The sequence below is a fragment of the Gopherus evgoodei genome, chromosome 12, assembly GCF_007399415.2.
Source record: "Gopherus evgoodei ecotype Sinaloan lineage chromosome 12, rGopEvg1_v1.p, whole genome shotgun sequence".
Lineage (NCBI taxonomy): Eukaryota > Metazoa > Chordata > Testudines > Testudinidae > Gopherus > Gopherus evgoodei.
The window spans coordinates 2,667,874-2,690,597 of record NC_044333.1 but is presented as its reverse complement, the minus strand read 5'-3'; the positions used below and the strand labels follow the sequence as shown (position 1 = coordinate 2,690,597).

Sequence of the window (22,724 nt, the reverse complement as noted above, 5' to 3'; positions counted from 1 at the left end):
TCAGAGGCCGGGCAGAAGGGTCCCGCGGGCCAGCTGTGGCCTGCGGACCATAGTTTGCCACCTCTGGTATAAGTAATATAACAGGCAAGTTGCCACTCCCAACAGATAAACTGCTATTCTCCACATTATACTGAGCTTCTTTAAGCAAATCACTTTTCCATTGGTTAAGCATATTTTCCCAAGCTTTACTAGCCAACAATCCAACACTCACCAAACTGTCCCCTTCCTCCCTCAGTCAGGGCTCTAACCTGATCACCAACTTTAATTTGCTCTAGAGAAACATTTTCCTGAGACTTATCTAATGCCAGATTCACTTCTGAGATATCAGACACTGAGCAATTTCTCCCGCATATGCACTGTTTCTTTGCACACATAAATAGCCATCGTCCGCTGACAAACATTCGGTGAAACACTCCAGAGGTAAGTCCTTGCCCCTGTAGACACAGGTTTAGGGTTATTTTTTTTCTGTGACTGATTTATGACATCAGCCTGACTGAACAAAGCTTTAATATTATCCCCAATCAAAAGATCCTAAGGGAATAGCTTCCTTACACTAAACTCCATGTTTAGCACCATTCCAGTCACGATGGATTTTGGCTAAAGGCACACTTAGCCCTGGTTTACACTACGGGCTTAGGCTGAATTTAGCCCCGTTAGGTCGATTTAAAAATGACAACCACACAACCAACCCCGTTTCGTCCACCTAAAAGGCTGCTAAAATCGACTTCTGTGCCTCTCCCCGACAAGGGGAGTAGCACTAAAATCGACCTTGTTGGGTTGAATTTGGGGTAGTGTAGATGGTAATGGCCTCCGGGAGCTATCCCAGAGTGCTCCATTGTGACCGCTTTGGACAGCACTTTGAACTCTGATGCACTAGTCAGGTACACAGGAAAAGCCCTAGGAACTTCTGAATTTCATTTCCCGTTTGGTCAGCGTGGTGAGCTCAGCAACACGTAGTTGCAGAGGTGACCATGCAGTCCCCCCAGAATCGTAGAGTGTAGAATGTTTCTACGCTCCCCCATCATCTCCGTCCCTGAGGTTATCACATATTAGAAGGCAAAAAAAATGCACTCGCAATGCAGGGCCGCCCAGAGTGGGGGGGAAGTGCGGCAGTTTGCCCCAGGCCTCGGGCCTCGCAGGAGCCCCCATGAGAGTTTTGTGGGATCCCTGGAGCAGGGTCTTTCACTCGCTCTGGGGGCTCCAGAAAACTATGGTGGGGCCCGGGCCCCCGGAGCTTCTTCCGCTCCGAGTCTTCAGCAGTGGGGGGGGCCTTCTGCCCCAAGGTGAAAGGACTCTCCGACACCGAATTACCGCTGAAGTGGGACCCGCCGCTGAAGTGCCGGGTCGTGAGCGGTAATTCGGCAGCAGGGGTCCCCGCCGCAGGTCTTCAGGGCACTTTGGCGGCAGGTACCGGAGTGGAAGGATCCCCCGCCGTCGAATTACCACCAAAGTGGGGGCCCCCCGCCTCCAAAGACTCCAGGCCTCCTGTCATGGAGTAACCAGGCGATGCTCTGGAACTGCTCCCCACCAAGCCAGGCAAGACTTTGGGGAGCCTCCTCTCACTTGGAGCAGACTTGTTCAGGGCAAGAAGCTCACATGGCTTCACCTCCTAGGTCTCTCCTTGGAGCATTCAGCATCCTCTGCCCCTCCGTGTGCTTCCCACAGCAAGCCCACCCCAGCGCGGTCCTGGGGAAGAGACAGGGTCCTGCACCCCCAGTTCTCAGTCAGACGTGACTCTCGGCCAGCCAGTAAAACAGAGGTTTATTCGACGACAGGAACAGGGTCTAAAACAGAGCTTGTAGGTACAGCGTACCGGACCCCTCGGCCAGGTCCATTCTGGGGGGCAGTGAGCCAGGACCCCAGGTCTACACTTCACTCCTCGTCCCCAGCCAGCTCCAGACTAACAACCCCCTCCAGCCCCTCCTCCTCTGCTCAGTTCCTTTCCTGGGCCAGGAGGTCACCTGATCTCTTTGTCTCCAACACCTTTAGCTGGCACTTTTGCAGAGGAGGGGCCCAGGCCATCAGATGCTAGGAGACAGAGTGCCAGGCATTTAGGTGCACTGGCCCTTTGCTCTGCCAGATACTTAAGAACTGCCATGGGGACACAGAGGCACCAACACAGTATTCAGAGAAAACATTAAGAACATTCCTAGTTTATCACACCTCCTGAATCCTCTGGGCGGCCATGTCACAATGACATGTTTTCCGAACTCATGCAGTCCTCCTGCACTCATAGGGCACAGCTTAATGCAGGGTGGCATTGAGTGGCAGAGGCCAGGAAAGAATTAAGTGAGAGTGAAGAGCAGAGGCAGGACGCGATGCTGAGGCTAATGGGGGAGCAAATGGAGATGATGAAGCGTCTGTTGGAGCTGCAGGAAAGCCAACAAGAGCATAGATTGCCGCTGCATCCACTGTATAACCGCCTACCCTCCTCCCTATGTTCCATAGCCGCCTTGCCCAGATGCCCAAGAACGCTGTGCGGGAGGCTCCGGGCACCAATCACTCCACTCTAGAGGCTGGCCAAGCAACAGAAGGCTGTCATTCAAACAGTTTGATTTTTAGTGTGGCTACAATAAGCAATGTGGCCTTGTCCTTCCCTTCTCCTCCACCCCATCCAAGCTACCTTGTCCGTTAGCTCATATTTTTTTTTAATTAATAAAGAAAGAATGCATGGTTTCAAAACAAAACTTACTTTATTTCGAAGGGGGGAGGGTGGTTGGCTTACAGGGAATTAAAATTAACAAAGGGGCAGGTTTGCATCAAGGAGAAACACAGGCAACTGTCACACTGAAACCTGGCCAGTCAAGAAACTGGTTTTCAAAGCCTCTCTGATGCACAGCACACCTTGCTGTGTTCTTCTAATTGCCTTGGTGTCTGGCGGCTCAAAATCAGATGCCAGGGGCTTTGTCTCAACCTCTCACCCTGCCATAAACGTCTCCCCCTTACTCTCACAGAAATTATGGAGCACACAGCAAGCAGCAATAACAATGGGAATGTTGGTTGCGCTGCGGACCGACCAACACCGCGATCGAGCTTTTAAACATCCAAAGGCACATTCTACCACCATGCTGCACTTGCTCAGCCTATAGTTGAACTGCTCCTTACTTCTGTCCAGGCTTCATGAGCCATGGGAGCAAGGTGTAGGCTGGGGTAGGTGCAACCACGCAGTGCTTCCGTCTGGAAGAGCAGCCTCAGGCAGAAGCCTCCAGTCTGCAACAGCAGCAGTGACGGTGAGCTGAGCGGGCTCCAAGCTTGCCGTGCAACGGCGTCTGCATGGGTAACCCAGGAAAAAAGACGTGAAACGATTGTCTGCCATTGCTTTCACAGAGGGAGGGGTGACTGACGACATGTACCCGAAACCACTCGCGACACTTTTTGCCCCATCAGACATTGGGAGCTTAACTCAGAATTTCAATGGGAAGCAGAGACTGCAGGAACTGTGGGACAGCTACCCACAGTGCACCTCTCTGTAAGTCGACACTAGCCGCGGCAGTGAGGACGCACTCCACCAACTTAATGCGCTTAGTGTGGACGTATGCAATCGACTGTATAAAATCAATTTCTAAAAATCAACTTCTATAAAATCAACCTAATTTCGTAGTGTAGAATACCCGTACAGTAAACTCATAGAGGATTACAGTATTCACTCTTATCTGGTGAACAATCCTCCTCTTTGACAAGATCCGCTTAAACAAGAGTGATGTTAGCAGCTGTAATTTGCCCTAAACAGCTTTCCCCATTGATTTTTACATTCTCTGCACAAGTTATCGGGTGACCTTCACCTGAGCTCACAGTAAAAGCATTTACATAAAAGATGTCAGCGATGAGGTAAATTTGGTTACACACAGACAACTGCTTAGAGTCAAACAACAAACCAACACTGTTCCAAACTGGACAGATTCTAACCCCATCTTTGTCATTGAGAGGAGCTGGCTTTTCAGGATGATCCGGTTCCTGTTGTTCCTTTATTCTTTTGAGCTCGAGCTTAAGTCTGTCGACTTTTGCCTTAACTTCTAGATCCTGCAATTGAATATATGCCATTCTCTTTCCATATCAGAGATGTTTTGCTTTTCCAGCAACTGTAGAGATGCCATTCTTTGTTCAAACTGCTTCCTTATCACCGGCAATTTATCTTGGAATCTGGCCCAGAGTGGCACTCTGTGAGTGATGGAAGAAGCGGGGCAAGGGCTTCTTGAATTGAGCTTCTCCTGTTTGCTCATGCACACAAGTAGCTGAGCTTTGCACGCACAAGTTCTCCGGGTAGCCAGCACTCCGTGAGAACTTTGGGCCAGTTTGCCAAGAAAAAAACAGCTTCCCTCTCTCCAACATCAGCAGCTGAAGGCTCCCTTTTGTTCTCACCCAATGCAATATTTGTACTGAGTGTAGAGTTTGGGCTGCTCATGGGGGTGTTGAGAACCACACATCTCTCTCTGGTAGGTATACAGAGCAGGTGTGGGTTTGAGATACTCTCACTGAGGCCTTCTCAGATTGGCTGGACTATGAAAGCAGTTATCAATGGACTGATATTAGGCATCAAGAATATCGGGGGACGGCCCTTTTGTGAGCCCAGGCTTGGTGGACTGACCTTTGTGAGGGGAGGGATAGCTCAGTGGTTTGAGCATTGGCCTGCTAAACCTAGGGTTGTGAGCTCAATCCTTGAGAGGGTCATTTGGGGATTTAGTTGGGTATTGGTCCTGCTTTCAGCAGGGGGGTTGGACTAGATGACCTTGTTTGAAACAGATAACTAAGGGTTAATGTCTCTTTCACCTGTAAAGGGTTAAGAAACAGTGACTTGTAACACCTGACCAAAGGACCAATCAGGAGACAACATATTTTAAAATCTCGTGGGAGGGAAGCCTTTGTTTGTGGGTTTTGGGTTTGGCTTTGTTCTCTCTAGGTCCTGGATGGGACTAGAGGTGAAACCAGGTTTCTGCCAATCTCCCTGCTACAGTCTCTTATCTATTCAGAATTGTAAGAAAGAAAAGGCGGTCATAGTCTTTTAATTTGTTTTTTTTTCATTTACATAGGTGTACTTGCTGGAAGTAGCTTAAATTGTGTTTCTCCTGGAGAAAGTTTCTTTCTATTGTTTATAAATTGAAAGACCCTGTAACTGTTTTACCATCTAAAGTGAAGAGATAAACCTTTTACTTTTTTCTTTCTTTTTTTTTTATTAAAAGTTTTGCTTTTAAGACCTGTTGATTTTTCTCTCCTAATTAAGGCTCAAAGAAATTGAGTCTGTACATACCAGGGAATTAGTGGGGGGAAGGGAAGGATAAATTTCCTCTTTGTGTTAGAGTCACACAGCTTGAATCTGTTTTGCCTCTGGGAGAAGGGGAGATAGAAACTTAATCTCTCTGTGTTGTGTTTCAAGGAATTGACTCACGGTATCTCCTAGTGTACCCAGGCTGGAAAGATCTGGGAGCAGGTAAAGAGGTGGGAGGAAATGGTTTATTTCCCTTTGTTGTGAGACTCAAGGAATCTGGGTCTTGGGGTCCCCTGGGAAGGTTTTGGGGGGACCAGAGGGTATCAGGTGCTAAAAATTCCTGATTGGTGGCGGCGCTACAGAATCTAAGCTGGTAATTAAGCTTAGAGAACTTTATGCTAGTACCCATATTCTGGATGCTAAGGTCCAGATTTGGGTATTATACTATGACAGACCTCCTTAGGTCCCTTCTAACCCTAATAATCTGTGATTTGTGGGCCTAGCGCCAGACCCATCTGGGTGGGCCAGCACTCTGGGGGCCTGGGCTGGGAAGATGGTTTCTGGGCCTGGCCTAACTGGGTGGGCCAGACTGGTCCTTTGCAGCCATCTTGGCTGCAGCCACTAGGGGAAATATTCAGAGGGTGAGTGGGAAGGAATGAGGAGAGGTTTCCTGAGCACATGCCTCATTCATGGGCATAGACATGCTATGCTTCTACTCGCCCTAAGTCAGTGGGGGCAGTTGGGCACTACCTCACTACCCTACGGAGAACGCCACCAACGGCTCCCTAGCAGAGACCACAGCCTAGTGTTCTGGGTGAGGCTATAGCATAGAAGGGGCCCCTCAAAGCGAGCTACGTTGCAGGCTGATTCCCCACTCTGGCACTCCAAGTGCAGAAGGTGGGGGCCTGCAAGGATTCTAAAAATTAATACTGGCCACTCCAGGCTTGTACTAAACTCCCAAGGATACAGCTTCTCTCTGACCTTGGCTTGGTAAATGCTGCCACCACCCAAATGCAAAAAAATACACCCTTTGACCCAGGAAGGAGCACTTGGAAATTCCTCCCTGTGGGGTACCCTCAAGCCCTTTCACCCCCACTCCAGGGAAGAGCTGAGAAGAAAACAAAGGAAATTAGCTGTTGTCACCAACTAATCAAACAGCACAAACCTCTTAGAACATAACAATCCAAATCCTGTTCTTTAAAAAGGTAAATTTTATTAAAAATAAAAAAGAAAGAAAATACATCTGGAACTTAGGCTTTTGCTAGATTTTAAAAGAGCAATTCCAAAAATTAAGCACCCAAAATAGTTTTCTTGGGGTTTCAACTTAAAGGTTACAAGCAAACAAAAGCATCTGGGGTTAGCACAGAGGAGATCCATGAGACAAAATAAAGAAATAAACCTGATCGCGTTTATCTAAACATTCCCTGTCCCAGTGATTCCTTCTAGGCATGGAAGATAATTTTTCATATCTGGTTCAAACCTTACACAGCATTCCTGCTTATAGCATTGCTGCTCCGTGTCCCTGCAGCCCAGAGAGAACAAGAGACAAAGGAAAAGTTTCTTTCCCAATTTTAAAAAGCTCTACCAAAAGCTCTACTGTCCCATTGGCTCTTTTGGTCAGGTGCCCACTTTTTTTTCTTACCTGGGGGACATTTTAACCCATTACAGGTAAAGCAAGTAGAGAACAGCCACCAAGAGGGATTTTACAGCTAACTGGCTGGCTGGGTGTCCAGCAAAGGGAGCTCCCCCTGCACCCCACCTTATTTATCATACAGGCTGGAGCATCTCCCTGGTGGTGGGTGGCACTTAGCCGATTTCAGCTCTGCTTCTGTTGCTTCCATCAGTACCAAGGGAGTGCGATCGACTTAGATTGCTGGTCTGGAATGAGCGTGACCATCAATAGCCATGTTCTGTTCACACCTGTGTGCAGTATGGCAGAGAGGGGCGCTCCCTGAACTCCAAGGCGACAATCTCCCAGCCACAAATGGCAGGTAGCCCCACCCCAGTAACTCCCACGGCTGCTAGTCCAGAGCCAGCCCCTGCAGAGCTGCCCAAAGGGGTACGCAGGGCAGGTCTGCACTTGAAACCGAGCCACTGTGGCATTCAGCGAGGACATTGCTGCACCGCGGGTAGAGCGTCTCCCGTCAGCATGGTTACACCACCTCCGCGAGCGGCCTGAGCTGTGTGCGTGAAGACACCCTCCCGCCCACATAGCGCTGTCCACCCCAGAGGCTAGGCTGGGAGGACCGAGTTGCACAAGGCGGTGGCTGAGCAGCGTGGGCACACTGATTGTGAGGTCATAGAGCAGACCTGGCCTGAGGCACCATGCATTTACACCAGGAGCAGGGGATCCCAGCTCCGGGTGTAGTGACTCCTGCACAGCACTGGTTTTATGGCCCTCAGAGCGCTCATTTTAGGGTGACCAGATGTTCCAATTTTATAGGGACAATCCCAATTTTTGGGTCTTTTTCTTATATAGGCTCCTATTACCCCCCACTCCCATCCCGATTTTTCACACTTGCTGTCTGGTCACCCTAGCTCATTGGCACCAGACAGGCTGTGGTGCGCCAGCCTATGCGCTGCATTTATTCCTCCCGGCAGCAGAGCGCCATCTGGCAAGGTTAGTGTGTCTGTGAGCTACAGCCCAAGGTCACTGCCAGGTGACTGAGTTTATGTAGGACCCAGACTTGTTTCTTGGCATCCTTCCCCTCATGCTCTCCTCCTGTGCTCCTCCTCTGGCATCCTGACAGCCTTCCCAGCAGGGAGAGATCTTGCTTCCAGAAAGGCTTCCAATCCCCTGCTCAAAGCAGGACCAACACCAACTAAATCATCCCAGCCAGGGCTTTGACAAGCTGGGCCTTAAAAACCTCTTAGGATGGAGATTCCACCACCTCCCTAGGGAACTGTCATAGCATTCCTCCTCAGATCTGAACCTTAAGAGTTCAGAAAATGAGATACTAGCACCTGAATCCTCTAAGCTTAATTACCAGCTTAGATCTGATAGCCCTGCCACCACCCAAAAATATAGTGTTTTGGGGCACTCTGACCTCCCCAGCCTTCCCTGGGGACCCCAAGAACCCAGATCCCTTGGGTTCTTAAAACAAGGAGAAATAAACCATTCCCCCACCTTTCCCCCTCCCAGAATTTCCCTCCCTGGGCTATCCTAAGAGATACTGATCCAACCTCTTAAACCACCATACAGAGAAGCATCTCTCTTCCCTTCCACAAAGAGGGAAACAGATTCAAGGAAAACAAAGAGAAATTCTCTCTCTCCCCCTCCCGTCTCCCCCCCACCTGTCCTGGTGAATAATCCCAATCCCCTGGACTAAAACAAGGGAAACAAAACAAAATCAATCAGGTTCTCTAAAAAGAAATCTTTTAACAAAAGAAAGGAAAAGTAAAGAATTATCTCTGTAACTTCAAGATGTAAATATTACAGGGTCCTATAGCTTACAGACACCAGAAAGAGACTTCCCCCCAATACCAATACAAATCAAAATATTCCCAGCAACTACACATATAAAAGTTAACCAGCCAGATCCACAATTGCAAATAGAGTAAAACAATCAAAAAACCTAAACCGCCTGTTTTTACTTACTAATAGAAAAGAAACTTAGAGAGCCTGCATTAATGTCTGGTCTCTCTCAGACCCTCCGAGAGAAGAACCCACAATGGACAAAGAACACACAAAAACTTCCTTCCACCCAAATTTAAAAGTATCTTGTCTTCTGATTGGTCTTCTGGTCAGGTGTCCCGTTCCCTGCTTGTAACTCTTTACAGGTACAAGAGACATTAACCCTTAACAATCTGTTTATGACGGAACCCATTCCAGTGCTTCACCACCCTCCTAGTGAAATAGTGTTTCCTAATATCCAGCCTAAACCTCCCTCACTGCAACTTGAGACCATTATGCCTTGTTCTGTCATCTGCCACCACTGAGAAGAGCGGAGGTCCCTCCTCTTTGGATCCCCCTTTCAGGTAGTTGAAAGCAGCTATCAAATCCCCCCTCATTCTTCTCTTCTGCAGACTAAACAATGCCAGTTCCCTCAGCCTCTCCTCATAAATCCTGTGCTCCAGCCCCCTAAACATTTTTGTTGCCCTCTGCTGGACTCTTTCCAATTTGTCCACATCCTTCTTGTAGTGTGGGGCCCAAAACTGGACACAGGACTCCAGATGAGGCCTCACCAATGTCGAATAGAGGGGAATGATCACGTCCCTCGATCTGCTGGCAATGCCCCTACTTATACAGCCCAAAATGCAACAAGGCCACACTGCTGACTCATATCCAGCTTTGCATTCACTGTAATCCCCAGGTCCTTTTCTGCAGAACTGCTGCTTAGCCACTTGGTCCCCAGCCTGCAGCAGTGCATGGGATTCTTCCATCCAAAGTGCAGGAATCTGCACTTGTCCTTGTCGAACCTCATCCGATTTCTTTTGGCCCAATCCTCTAATTTGTCTAGGTCACTCTGGACTCTATCCCTACCCTTCAGCGTATCTACCTCTCCCCCCGCATCTTAGTGTCATCTGCAAACTTCCTGAGGGTGCAATTAATCCTATTATCCAGATCAATAATAAAGATGTTGAAGAAAACCAGCCCCAGGACCGACCCTTGGGGCACTCCACTTGATACCGGCTGTCAACTAGACATGGAGCCATTGATCACTACCTGCTGAGCCAACAGTCTAGCCAGCTTTCTACCCACCTTATAGTCCATTCATCCAGCCCAGACTTCTTTAACTTGCCAGCAAGAATATTGTGGGAGACAATAACAAAAGCTTTGCTAAAGTCAAGATACATCACATCCACCATTATCCACAGAGCCAATGATCTCATCATAGAAAGCAATCAGGTTGGTCAGGCATGACTTGCCCTTGGTCAAGACATTGTCTTCAGATTAACTTTTAATAAAGAAAAAAACACAATGGGGGAAGGAGTATTGTTTAGACCTAAGCTCTCTTTAATATTAATCTACTTGTAGTATAATACAAAGCCTATGAGAGATGAAGGCAGTTACAGACTGATCCTGCAAACACTTATGCACTGGGGTAACTTTATTCCTAGGAATAATTGCTTTGACTCAGCGGGTATCCTCATGGGTATAGTACCAGGATCAAGCGCTTACATTTAAAAAATCTTCTCTTAACGTGAAATATCTCATGTGCACAAATATTTGCAGAATCAGGGCCATATTAAAAAGAGAAGAAATGTGATTGTTTGCTTTTCTCTCTGTCCAAAGCCAGGAATGTCCAAATTCCTTATTTGGGTTTTACAAAATGTGTAAAGCCAATCAACTTCCTGTTGTTTCAAAATACGAGCACTATTCCCTGCCCTTTCAGTATAGGGATAAAATTCTATTCCCATCAATTAAGAACAGGCAACAGAGCGATTTTTCCCCCCCCAGGAAAATGTTCTCCCAAATGAAATCCCCCTTCCTACTGTACTGTAGGTTTATGTTCTGTAATTGGTCTATGCAGTACCCATTACATGTGTAAATGGAGCCAGGCCTGCACCAATGGGACATGAGTGTTTTCAGTCACTGTGCCTGAAAATATAATTTCCCTGTTCAGAAAATCCCACCTGCTTTTGTTCTTGACAGTAATACTGAATCTGCACTGGTTACAGCTATTAAGTTACTTCCTCCCTGAGTGAAGATCAGATTAACTGGTTCTTTAGCAATTTTGATAAGAGAACCCCAATTAATCCTGTAACTTGCATGGCAGTACAATATTTGCTGTTGAGGCTGAAGGACAAGCAGATAAAGACACATCTGGCCGGGTTGATGGTGTTGTTCTGGCCAACAGTGATTGGCAGATACATGTGTCCGTGGGTAGAAATGACATTAAAAGTTTTGGGGAAGGGAGCAGGGAGTCCAGGGATCAGTGAAATGGATATGTGTAAAAGAAGGGAACCTGGATTCCTCAAATTACAACATCCTTTACAGGTGCAATTCATTTCTTCGGCCAGAAGAAATGAAACACGCCCTCATTACCTATCTTTTAGAAAGCAAGACACTTGGACTGCTTCATTCTAGGACACTGGTTCCCAAACGGAGTTCACAAAATGTTACAGGGGGTTCTCAGGAAAAAAATCCCTAATGGTGGACAGAGCTGTCCATAGGGACCCCAGGCAGCATGGGGCCAGCAGCCCAGAGCCTTGGGGACTTCCAAGAGCTAAGCAGATCGAAGCAAGCATATCTATCACACTGAGGAGATTTAAACTTCAAGACTCCTTATAGGTAATAGAAAGGGAGGTGGATATTTTTTGCTGTTTTTTAAATTAAATAGGCAGCTAGTCTTGTTTTTAAAATTATCATGAAGAACAAGTTTAAGCTTTGTCGTAACGTGCGTTGTTTGCCTGAACTGCTCAAGACCTGAATGCTTGTGTAGGAGGAACTCTTTGAGATGGCTTCTTAAATACCTTCCTGCTGTTTAACATCTGATACTCCTTGATGAAACATAGGAGCCAGAGGTGACGGGGGGGGGAGCAATGAGGGTCACATGACACCCCCGCGTCAGCGCCCCCCGTGGGTCCCTCTGCTTTTTTTCTGGCAGCCCCCGTGGGCTCCCCCATTTTCTGGAGGTGCCTCCCCTAGCCCTGGGGTGCATGGGGGGCTTCGTCCCTGCAACTCTTTTTTCTACTGGCACCTCAGATAGGAGCCTTGTCTTATAACAGGCTTAATCAAAAGTGATACAAGATACAAAAGTGAGATCTTGGAAGAGTGTTTTCATAATGTAATAAAAATACTGTAATGATAAATAATAGTTAATAAACAGTGTTTAATAAGCATGTCATAAAAACAAATTTTATATTTCCAAGATCACTGCTTTTATAATTAATGCTGAGGAAGGGAGAGAATCCCTGGAAATATTCATTTTGAGGAGGGGGTTCACGAGACTTGACATTTTAGTGAAAGGGGCTCAGGGGTTGTTAAAGTTTGGGAACCACTGAACTAGGAGAAAAGGAGTCGATTTGTCTGTCAGAGAAAACATGCCTCCCTCCAGTAGGGTTTTTCCTCCTGTGCTGCTCTGGCCTGACTGAAAGATACCAGGTAAATCCAGAGGAAATCAGCACGGAAGAGTGAGTGCATTAGCTGCAGCCAGTAGGGGAAATGCACCACGAGGAGTGAGTAGGAGGGAACGGGGGGAGGTTTCCTGAGCACACGCCTACCGCCTACCGAGCAAGGTCCGTGACAGCTGAGGGAGCATGGCGGGGCTCAATGTCCGCAGCGTTCTGGTGACCGGATCCAATCGGGGAATCGGGCTGGAGCTGGTGAAGCAGCTGCTGGGGAAATCAAACCCGCCACAGTGGGTCTTTGCCACCTGCCGGGACCCAGAGGGAGCACGAGGACAGGTCAGGAATTCCATAATATCTGGCTTTGTTATTGGCACTGCTCCAACACTGTGCACTTGCTGCTAAATAACCAGAGCCAGTCTCATGTGAGAGCTGCCTTCGGGCCTGCATTCGTGTTCATAAGGCAACCTGGAGAGGGGCTGCTTAGCTGGCCTACGTCCCTGGAGTGAATGGCAGCTTTCTGGTAGGTACTGTCCTTGCAGCTGTATCTGGGGCAGCGCAGAGCAATGCACCAATCTATGCTCAGGACAAGCTCAGTCTCTGCCAGCCTGTGCTGAGCTACTGACCAGCTGAGGCCACTGAGAGGGGCCTGAGCAAAAACCCTGCATCTAACTCACCCGGAAGGCAAGAGATTTGCCATTGGCCTCTTGCTACACCATGCACTGAGCTAGGCTGGCCTTTGCAGCTGTGCAAAGTGAGGGTCAAAGGCAGCCGGGCTGCTTAGGGAGCCTTTGCACAGCTGTGAATGAGCACACCCACCCATGCAAGCCATAGAGAAGCTGGCCCAGTGAGCTCTGGGCAGCAGCTGTGGCTAATTGTGTTGAAAGTCAAGTGCTCCCAAGTTAGAAAGCACCAGAATGCTGGTGCCCATGCAGCCTTACCTTGCCCCCCTTGCACAGGCATTACGTACGGTGTTTACTTACATTCGTGCAGACTTCCTCTTCGCACAGGACCCCTCAATGTTCAGGAGGGACCTGCTCTGGGGCAGGTGGGGCTAGGCCTCCCCCCTCAAGTAAGGGGGAGGAACCACCCATCTTAGGCTACAGTTGATTTCTGGGGACAACAAAGGAAAAAAGAGCCGTGTGGTGAGGTCAGAGGTAAAGCATCAGGGATTCAGCGGTGGACACTGAGCAGAGACCCCCGGATGGCACCCACTGCTCCTCAAAGGTGTCCAAGGAGGTAGTGGAGACAGCCCAGAGGAACTCTGCCTGGAGACAAGAGCACAAGGGACTAGAAATGGTTCCCACAGTCACAAAGCCTCCCGCACCCCATCCAGCTTCCTCCCCTGGGGCGCTGGATGGCCGTCTTGCCCAGTGCCTCAAGGAGGCTGACAAGGCAGTCCTGAGATTTCATGGGCCACGGGTGGGGGGGTGCATAGATCAGGAGCTGGGGGGAGCCACAACCTGACGCACCCTATGTACATGTGCACCAGGTCATGGGAAGCAGGTATAATAGGCAAGGCTGAGCCTTCCCTGGCGCACTAGCTGCCGGACGCCTGGGCTGTAGTGGCCCCACCCCTTTCTCTCCCTGCTCTGTCCCTTCCCCAAGGACCTCACCCACCTCCTGCTGCTGCTGGCTGGTGAGTTCGTCCTGTCCTCCACTGTACCCCCCACCTAACAAGAAAAAATGCATCACTCAACATTTTCTAACTGGGATGGTCCACGACATGCCAGCGTGGCCTAACTTTGGAGTGCATGATTTTGCAGCCATAATGTTCTTTCAGCGTAGGGCTTTTTGTGTGTAACTGAATATGGGGTGACTGTGGGAATCAGCCTGTTCTCCAGATCTGTCCCGGTGTCTAAGGGCCTGAGCCAACTCCCATTAAAGTCAACAGAGAGACTCTCATGGACTTCAGTGGGAGTTTGCTCAGGCTCAGTTTTGCATGTTATTGTAAATATTGCTCCTGTGACCCAACCCCTAACTCCAGGACTGATTCTCTGCCTTTCTCGCCCAGCCTGTCCAAGCTGGTGGGACAATGAAGCAAATAGGGTAAGTGTGTTTGTGAACATATGCGAGTACAGTCCCTCCTGGACACAGATGTGCTACGGTGCGGTGCGGGAGGTCTAGGTTGGATATTAGGAAACACTATTTCACTAGGAGGGTGGTGAAGCACTGGAATGGGAGGTGGTGGAATCTCCATCCCCCATTCACTAGGGAGGTGGTGGAATCTCCATCCTTAGAGGTTTTTAAGGCCCGGATTGGCAAAGCCCTGGCTGGAATGATTTAGTTAGGGTTGGCCCTGCTTTGAGCAGGGAGTTGGACTGGATGACCTCCTGAGATCTCTTCCAACCTTGATATTCTATAATTCTATGATACACTTTTCATCGGCCTGAAATCAGTGGGAGCAGTTGGGCAGTACTGCCCTATTCTATGGAGACAGACTCTGGCCCTCAGTTTGTATGTGGCTTTGGGGCCGCAGCCTGGCCCTTACCTCTGCCTTCTGCTGCAGCTTTCCATTGTTCTCCATGTTTCTCTTTCTTAGGAGCTGCAGAATCTGGTTTCCAAACATCCGAACCTGGTGATGGTGAAACTAGGTACGTGCTCTGCCGCCGAACGATTCCCTGCAGGTCTGAGCACTCCAGCTGGTTGTTTCCCTCCGCTCTGTCCCCCTCCTGGGCCTGTGCACTAGACTCCCCGAAAGCAGCTCCCACATTCAGCTGCCAACCCCCAAAGCCACTCCTGTGTTTCTCAGCTCTCTGTGCACTGCTGCAAAGTCAGCTGTGCCAAGCGTCCCGAAACCCATCTGCCATTCGGGGCTGGGATCTTGTCAGCTGGCCCGGAATCTGCATGGGGCATATAAAAAGCCCAGGTTCTTTGGGAAGAGACACAAGCATTTCCCGCGAGGTGGCCTGGGGTCTCAGGAGGGGAGGCATGTCACAGCTGGGGTTTCTCCAGGAAGGGTAGGGCTCCAGCCCTGGAAGGAGGAGTGCTCAGGGCTTATCCAGGAGGGGGGCCTCAGGCTGAAGGAGCGAGGCCAGAGGGGCTAGCCTCCCTGAAAGGGGGCTCCACCCACCACCCATGGCTGTGCCTCTGTGAAGCTTCAGTGAGGACGTTGCTGCACCGCGGGCAAAGCGTCTCCCGTCAGCGTGGTTACGCCACCTCCGCGAGCGGCCTGAGCTGTGTGCGTGGAGACACCCTCCCGCCCACATAGTGCTGTCCACCCCAGAGGCTAGGAATGGTAAGGCGACTTGCCTTCAGAAGCCTGTTTCCCATCACCAGCAGACTAGAAGCAAAGGTGCTGCATAGGAATGATGCAAGACAAAAGCCTGAACAAGTCAGGCTAACTAAGCTTCTCCACTGTAGCTAGAGAGCACAAAGGAGTGAAAGCTCAGTGGCAGGTACCTCAGGGTGACCCATCCCGTCAGCCCCAATGGGGCGTCGTCAGCCAAAGGAGGGGGAAATTCAAGAGGCTTACCCTTGAGGGAAGCCTCTAAACAGGGCGCAGTCTCCCCACCATGCCTGCTCAGTGACTGTCATCCAAGAGAAATGTAATTCTGGCTGAACACTGCCCCTCAGGACTCCTAGGCAAATACTCTGCTCAAGGTGCTTTCCTGCACAGGGCTCCCCTGTTGCAGTAACAGTGCCATGGAGCTCTGGCACCAAGCCGCTAGCGAGCAAGAGACAGAAACGCTACTTACACCTCTTTACCTAGAGCTGCAGGGAAGAGGTCAGTGTATAGTCCAGCTCTTCCAGGAGGGGAGTCCCTTTAAATCCAGCATACTCCCCTTCCTCTGACTATGCTGACTTCCTCCTGCTCCAAATGTAGAACCTAGCAGGGCTCTTTGAACAGGTGGCCAGATCAGATCTTCATGTTCCTCTTGGGTAACCACACACCAGCCTGCATGGCATCATCTGGTGGAAATTCAGACTGGGATGCGCAGTTTTCCCTCACTGTCATTTTAAATGGACAGAATTCAGCTGTAAATGGAACTGTTCAGGTTTCCCAGACTGAAGGCTCCGGTCTTGCCTAGCAGCTCAATGCTGGGGCACTGAAGGGTCTCACTAATGCTTTGCAGGACTTCTTAATACCTCTTCCATGGGGAAATGAAATGGTTTGTTTTAAGCTCTGCTCCCCTCTGAGTACAGCTGAGAACGGTAACCTGATCCCATGTTCTGATGTACCCATGCACTGCTTTCCTAGTCCTATCGATCTGTTGCTAGAGTTCAGGGTCCCTGCAGGCAGCTGACTTGGCAGAACAAAAGGGGAAGGCTGTGTCCTCTAGCCCTCACCCCATTGGGAACTCTGATAGCTGCCTCCTTTTGGCAGACACGTCTTTAGCATGGTGCTTATGCGTGGAACAGACATGCACAGATCCGAGCCCCAGCAGAGCCATATCTGGATGCGTTGCTTTTGGGGAGTAGTGGGTGTCACCCTCCAAATACAGTAGAATTGTGTCTAGCTAGGCTGGGAGGACCGAGTCGCGCAGGGCAATGGCTGAGCAGCGTGGGCACACTGATTGTGAGGTTATAGTGCAGACCTGGCCTGAGGCACCGTGCATTTACACCAGGAGGTACCCAGGGGGTCCCAGATCCGGGTGTAGTGACTCCTGCACAGCGCTGGTTTTATGGCCCTGAGCACTCATTGTAGGGTGACCAGATGTCCCAATTTTATAAGGACAGCCCCAATCTTTGGGTCTTCTATATAGGCTCCTATTACCCCCCACCCCCATCCCGATTTTTCACACTTGCTGTCTGGTCACCCTAGCTCATTGGCACCAGACAGGCTGTGGTGCGCCAGCCTATGCGCTGCATTTATTCCTCCCGGCAGCAGAGCGCCATCTGGCAAGGTTAGTGTGTCTGTGAGCTACAGCCCAAGGTCACTGCCAGGTGGCTGAGTTTATGCAGAACCCGCATTAGTTTCTTGGCATCCTTCCCCTCATGCTCTCCTTCTGCACTCCTCCTCTGGCATCCTGACAGCCTTCCCAACCCACTTCCCAGCAGGGAGAGATCTTGCTTCCAGAAAGGCTAAGTGCAGAAATGGTGAAACGAAGAGCCCAGGCTGCTGTGGTGCTTTACTAGCTGTGTTCGTCTAATGCCCCCGCTCTGTCCTAGCACCTCTGGGGATCTGCATGGATTGGAACTGCCCCATAGCTATTTCTCCAGCACAGGATGCATGAGGGTAACTGCAGAGAGAAGGGACAGGGTCTCCCCCACCCCAAAGTGATGTGGAATCCATGCTGCCCATGTCTAAGCTTCCAGCTCCCTTCCTCAAGTTCAGAGTCTCAGCTCTCATCTTAGCCGTGAATTCAGAGCACTGTCTACACAGCTGGTTAGGGAACACTGGCGCAAGACCAGCTAGCCCCCGTTGATCCAGGCTCGCTGCTGCAGGCTGCATGGACAGACGCTCAAGGTCTCTCTGGAGACACTTGTCTGAGCAGCCGTTGCTTGGGGACTGAAGTGCCCATGGTGAGGTAGCGAGGTGAACACTCTGGAGTGCGGCTCACCGAGTGGGCTCACTGCACTGGAGGGTTAGCTTGCACCCCCCTGAGATCTCAGCACCTGTAACTCAACAAAGGGCTCTCTGTACCCCAACCTCACAGCCCCTCCACTCTCTTCACAGATGCCGTGAATCCAGCGAGCATTGAGGAAGCAGCCCGGAGGGTTGAGGAGCAGCTGGACAGCTCGGGCCTGAACCTGGTCATAAATAACGCTGGCATCTTCTCCGACGTGTCTCTGGCAATGGTGGATTCTAAAGAGATGCTGGATGCCTACAAGACTAACGTGGTTGGGCCAATGTTGGTGGGCCAGGTAACTTCCAGGGATCAGGTGTAAGGAGGGAGACGTCTGGAAGAAGGGGAGGGCTGGGCTGAGCTGAGCTTCCAGCTGGAGATATCAGCCGTGTCCGTGGGATGGGGCATACCCCCTGCACCAGCACCACCAGGGTTAGAGAAGCCAGAGAGGGATGGTCACCTCCCAGAATGCACCTGGGGCCAGCCTGTTCTCAGGGGGCATTAACAGAGCAGAGGGCGGGCCCCTGGTGCAGGGGGAGAGCTGGGTGCTCATGCTCTCCATGAAGGCAGAGATGCAGGGAGTTGGCTTCTGAGGGGATCCTGGAATTGGAGGGAGAATCAGGAGCTGTTGAGGGATGACACCTGCTTGAGCTCTGGGAAGGCAGAGAATGTTGCCAGCCCTAGACTGTAGGGGGAGTGAGGCCCAGGTGCCTGAGGAAAGAGGGGTGGTTGCTGCATTCTAGCCAAGGCTCAGCTGCATGGGAGGGGAGCGGCCAGCGGAGCCCCATTTGGACAGAAGATTAAATTGTCTCTGGATTTCTGTTGTACTTGTTAAAGGACTCAGTGGCCCCAGAAGGGGTCATACATTTGAATGTGGCTGGGCCAGAGGATCAGGTCACATATATGCCTGGAATAGGCCAATGAACACAAGAGGGAAACTGAGGCGAAGTGGCTGCAGCATTCCATCTGGCCACCAGGGGGCATGCTGGCGTAGCAACAGGCTACAGTCCGAGTTTTTGGTGGTTTTTTTTTTAAGATGCACGGCTACTCGTGTGATTACGGCCCTGGTAGGGTCCGCTGAGGGGGCTCCGCGCTGACTGCCGGAGCAGGAGCGCGGGCCGGGGCGGAACGGAGCGGGGGTGAGGGGGGGCAGGCCCGGCCGGAGCGGGGGAGAGGGGGCGCGGGTCGGGGCTGGCCGGGGCGGAACGGAGCGGAGGAGAGGGGCGCGGGCCGGAACGGAGCGGGGGAGAGGGGGCGCGGGCCGGGGCTGGCCGGGGCGGAACGGAGCGGGGGAGAGGGGGCGCGGGCCGGGGCTGGCCGGAGCGGAGGAGAGGGGGCGCAGGCCGGGGCTGGCCGGGCCGCTCGCGCTCCGCCCTCGGAGCGGTGGGAGACCCAAGCTCGCCCTGCTCGCGGGCAGCCCGTAGCGCCGCCAGGCCCCGGCCCGGGAGCGGCTGCCCCAGCGAACAGCGGGGCGCGGGCGGCCGGGCTGCAGGACGAGCCGCGGAGTGACATCGCCGGATCTGTGTGCGGGGGCCCAGCGCGCGTGGAGCGAATCGGCCGTTCGGGCCCCTCGCTCTGTGGTGGGCGCTGGGCCCGGAACGACCCCGCGGGCGCTCTCCGGCCCCGCCCCCGCCTGTCACGTGTTGCGGGGCGTGCTGGGAGTTGTAGTTCGCACGCCATGGCCCTTGGAGTGCTCCGTCGCCTGCACAACAAGTCCCACAATGCCCCGCGCCTGCTGCGGGCCGCCTGGGCTGAGGGGGAAAGGGACTGAAGCAGAAAGGAAGCGGGGCGGGGGGCAGGGCCAGGCGTCCCCACTGCCAGCCACGCGCCCGCCGGGGGAATGGCCGGACACCCCCGCGCGGAGGGGGAGGTTGTGGGGCGAGTAAGCGTCCGACGGGGGAGCTGGCGGGGACTGGGAGGGAGGGGAGAGTCGGGGGTGAGTGGGGGTGGGGGGCAGGGAGGGGAGAGTGTCTGGGTTGGAGGTAGGGGAGAGTGTCTGGGTTGGAGGTAGGGGAGAGTGTCTGGGTTGAAGGGGGGGGCGGGGTGGGGTGGCTGGGACAGTAGGAGGGACTGGGGGTAGGGGGAGCCCAAGTGTGAAGGTTGGAGCAAGGGCTTGGCTTGAGGCTGGATTGTGGTGGCGTTGGTGGTAATATCTATGGGTATGGCTGCGTTTGGAAGTGTGAGTGTAGTCAGAGCGGCAGCGCTGGGAGAGAGCTCTCCCAGCCTTGCATGTAAACCACATCCCAGCTCTCCCAGCGCTGCAGCCCTGATTACACTGACGCTTTACAGCGCTGTATCTTGCAGCGCTCAGGAGGGTGTTTTTTCACACCCCAGTTGCAGCGCTGTAAAGTGTGAGTGTAGCCAAGGCCTATGTGTGTGTCTCTTTCAGTGGCCCTTTCTCCCAGCAAAACATTGGCACCAGCAATTTTCCTCACCACACTCCACCCCTGTAACTTCACTGGCTCATTTGCCTCACCACCCCTCATCACTACAAAGGGAGAAATAGGCTAAAAACGATTTTTTTAAAAAAAGTTTTGTAAACATAATTGCACCAAGGTAGAAAATCCAGCTTTCAAAAAATGTATTTATGACACATGACTTTGGGCGGAGGAGATGGTGGTGGGGAGATGCAGGTGCAACTCCAGTGGTTGCTGCAGCCGGGCTTAGTATGGCTCGTAAATGTGCTCGTTGAGCATTTCTGTTCAGGCCCCAAGCAGGCCCTGAGTGTTTCAACAGAAAAGACAAAACTTAACAACCCCTCCTCCCACACAAATAAACCAAATTCAAGAGTATTCTGGGTATATTGGTGCTAGCCAAGTTTGTTCTCTGTGGGCTGAGTGCAGGTCTCAATCAACTGTGGCTTTAAATATCTTATTTTGTTTAAATAAAAGTTTTCATCCCCATCCCAGCAGTACTGGGTATACTATGGTGTCATCACACCAGGCCCACACTCAGAAAGGGCCCATCACAACTACATGGGGGCCCACAAAAGGTTAATCCAGCTCTGGTTGTCAAAAGTACTTTATACAGGTGCCTGTGTTCCCGATGGGAAACTGAGGCACAAGAAGGCCTATTGGATGTGCCCAGGGTCACGTAAGTCAGTGGCAAAGCCAAGGATAGAGCCCAGAACTCTGCGTTTGGTCCTGCGCTCCCCCTTCATGTGTCACCTAGCGCGGGGCTTGGGAGTGCTCTCGGGGGGCGGGGGGGAGGAAGAGCCCACAAGTTTGAGGCTAATTGAAAACCCTCCTTCTCTGGTCTGTGCTTCCCCCGGGCTACCTGGGAGTGTGTTAGATGGAGCTAGCTCCCAGAGCGAAGGGGTGCAAGCTCCACACGGACCCCATGGGACTGTCTTCCCGCCAGGCGTTCCTGCCCTTGCTGAAGAAGGCTGCCCAGGGAAGTAGGCAGAATGGGCTGAGCTGCAGCAAGGCAGCCATTGTCAACATCTCTTCTGTTCTGGGATCCATCGAGAGAGTCTCTGAGATGTTGATCAAGCCAGCTATCTCCTACCGCTGCAGCAAGGTACAACCCTGAGCCTGGATCCCAGGGGCAATGGTATTCGCTGCTCATGTACCCTGCTATTCCAGGTAGGCCATACCGGTGGGCAGGACTGTGCAGGATGTAGCTGTGGGGCTCTCCGTTTTTATGTGCTGTGCCTTTAACACGCTCAGAGCTCTGGATATGGCCTCACCACAGCACTAAGCAGCCGTTTTGGCCTTACTGTCACTACTGCCTGTCACAGAGGAGCCAAACACGCTATGCTCTCTCCTGAGACGGTGCAGCTGCCTCTGGGTGTGAAGGAACACAGCCAGTGCGAATGCATGGTAATGCCCTCGGCTCACGAGCCCTTCCCCTGCAGGCCGCTGTCAACATGCTGACCCGGTGCCAGGCACTGACCTACGCAGAGGACGGGATTCTGTGCGCTGCAGTTCACCCTGGCTGGGTGCAGACAGACATGGGCACCCAAGAGGTGGGTGCTCGGTCCCTGGGAGCCGTGATTGCGGCACTGGGGAGGGGCTGGGGTTCAGGAACCTCCCAGTGTAGAGCAGCTATCTGCAGTAATATGTGAACTGATCCCTGCCTCTGGTGACGCCTGGGCCTTTGAAGTCAGCCTGTGCAGGTCACGACCTCCAACCTTGTGTCTGGCCTTCCAGCTTATCCAGTACACACTACCCGCCGGCCCAGAGCTGCAAGCCAGAACCACATGTGCCTGATCTGCCTGCATAGCTGCTGTGTGTGAGTGGTAGCTATACGTGTAACTGACCAGTCACCTGTGTGCACACCTGCCAACTGTGCACACGCTCGTGGGTCTGCAGCTGGGCTGTAGGAGCACATACAGATAAACTCCCACGTGAGCATGGGCGTATGCAGGTGCAGAAAGCGTGCCCAGGCCTGACTGTATGGGATGGCTTGGCCCCAGAGAACCAAGCCCAGCTTCCATAGGTGCTGGAACTTTGGATACTGGGGGGCTGCCACACCCCCTGGCTTGAAGTGGTTTCCATCATATCCAGGGGTTACAGTTTCATTCAGTGGCTCTCAGCATATCCCCCCGCCTCCCCCTCACTGTACACTTTGTTCCAGCCCCCGGCCAGCCTGTTGACTTCTGAATTTTCTGGACTGTTGCAGGCCGACCTGCCCGTGGACGAAAGCGTGCGGGGGATTCTCGCCGTGCTTCCTGCCCTCTCCGAGGAACACAGCGGGAGCTTCTGGAGTTGGGAAGGGAAGACTATTCCCTGGTGAGAAAGCAGCACGGTACGTGGGCTGAGAGCACAGGTGCCGGGTGCCGGAAGCCCTGCTGCCCGAGAGGGGAGGCCATGACCGCAGGTGATGCCCAGCTGCACATGCTGCATTGAATCTGTTTAAGTGGTTGCAGAACTGAGGTCACTGAGTAGAAATCCCTTGTTTGTAAAGGCACCGGTGGGTTCCACACAGTCAGTGTGATCCGCAGATGGGGCCATGAGCTTCCTGTAGCTGAGTCACTAATAAATACCCTGAGACACGGA

The 22,724-nt window shown here is 51.9% G+C and overlaps 2 protein-coding genes across 5 annotated transcripts in view; one reads left to right on the top strand and one right to left on the bottom strand.

The window, feature by feature from the left end:
- LOC115660159 (C-factor-like) overlaps positions 1–13,216 on the bottom strand; it is a 20,836-nt gene extending 7,620 nt beyond the window's left edge. Inside the window, exon 1 of the mRNA XM_030581202.1 lies at positions 13,198–13,216. The gene's annotated coding sequence lies outside the window, so the exon portion shown is untranslated. The remainder of the gene's footprint in view (positions 1–13,197) is intronic.
- Positions 12,374–22,724, top strand: LOC115660160 (C-factor-like). 4 transcript variants are annotated; one of them, XM_030581207.1, is made up of 7 exons: positions 12,698–12,737; positions 14,229–14,263; positions 14,757–14,808; positions 17,835–18,022; positions 21,085–21,243; positions 21,581–21,691; positions 22,348–22,724. In XM_030581207.1, the coding sequence occupies exons 3-7, from the start codon at positions 14,796–14,798 to the stop codon at positions 22,459–22,461; spliced, it is 585 nt and encodes a 194-aa protein (XP_030437067.1). In that variant the 5' UTR covers positions 12,698–12,737; positions 14,229–14,263; positions 14,757–14,795; the 3' UTR covers positions 22,462–22,724. The 4 variants fall into 4 exon arrangements, with proteins under 4 accessions (XP_030437063.1, XP_030437067.1, XP_030437065.1 ...); XM_030581204.1 differs by lacking the exon at positions 12,698–12,737 and adding an exon at positions 13,841–13,853; XM_030581203.1 differs by lacking the exons at positions 12,698–12,737; positions 14,229–14,263 and adding an exon at positions 12,374–12,553.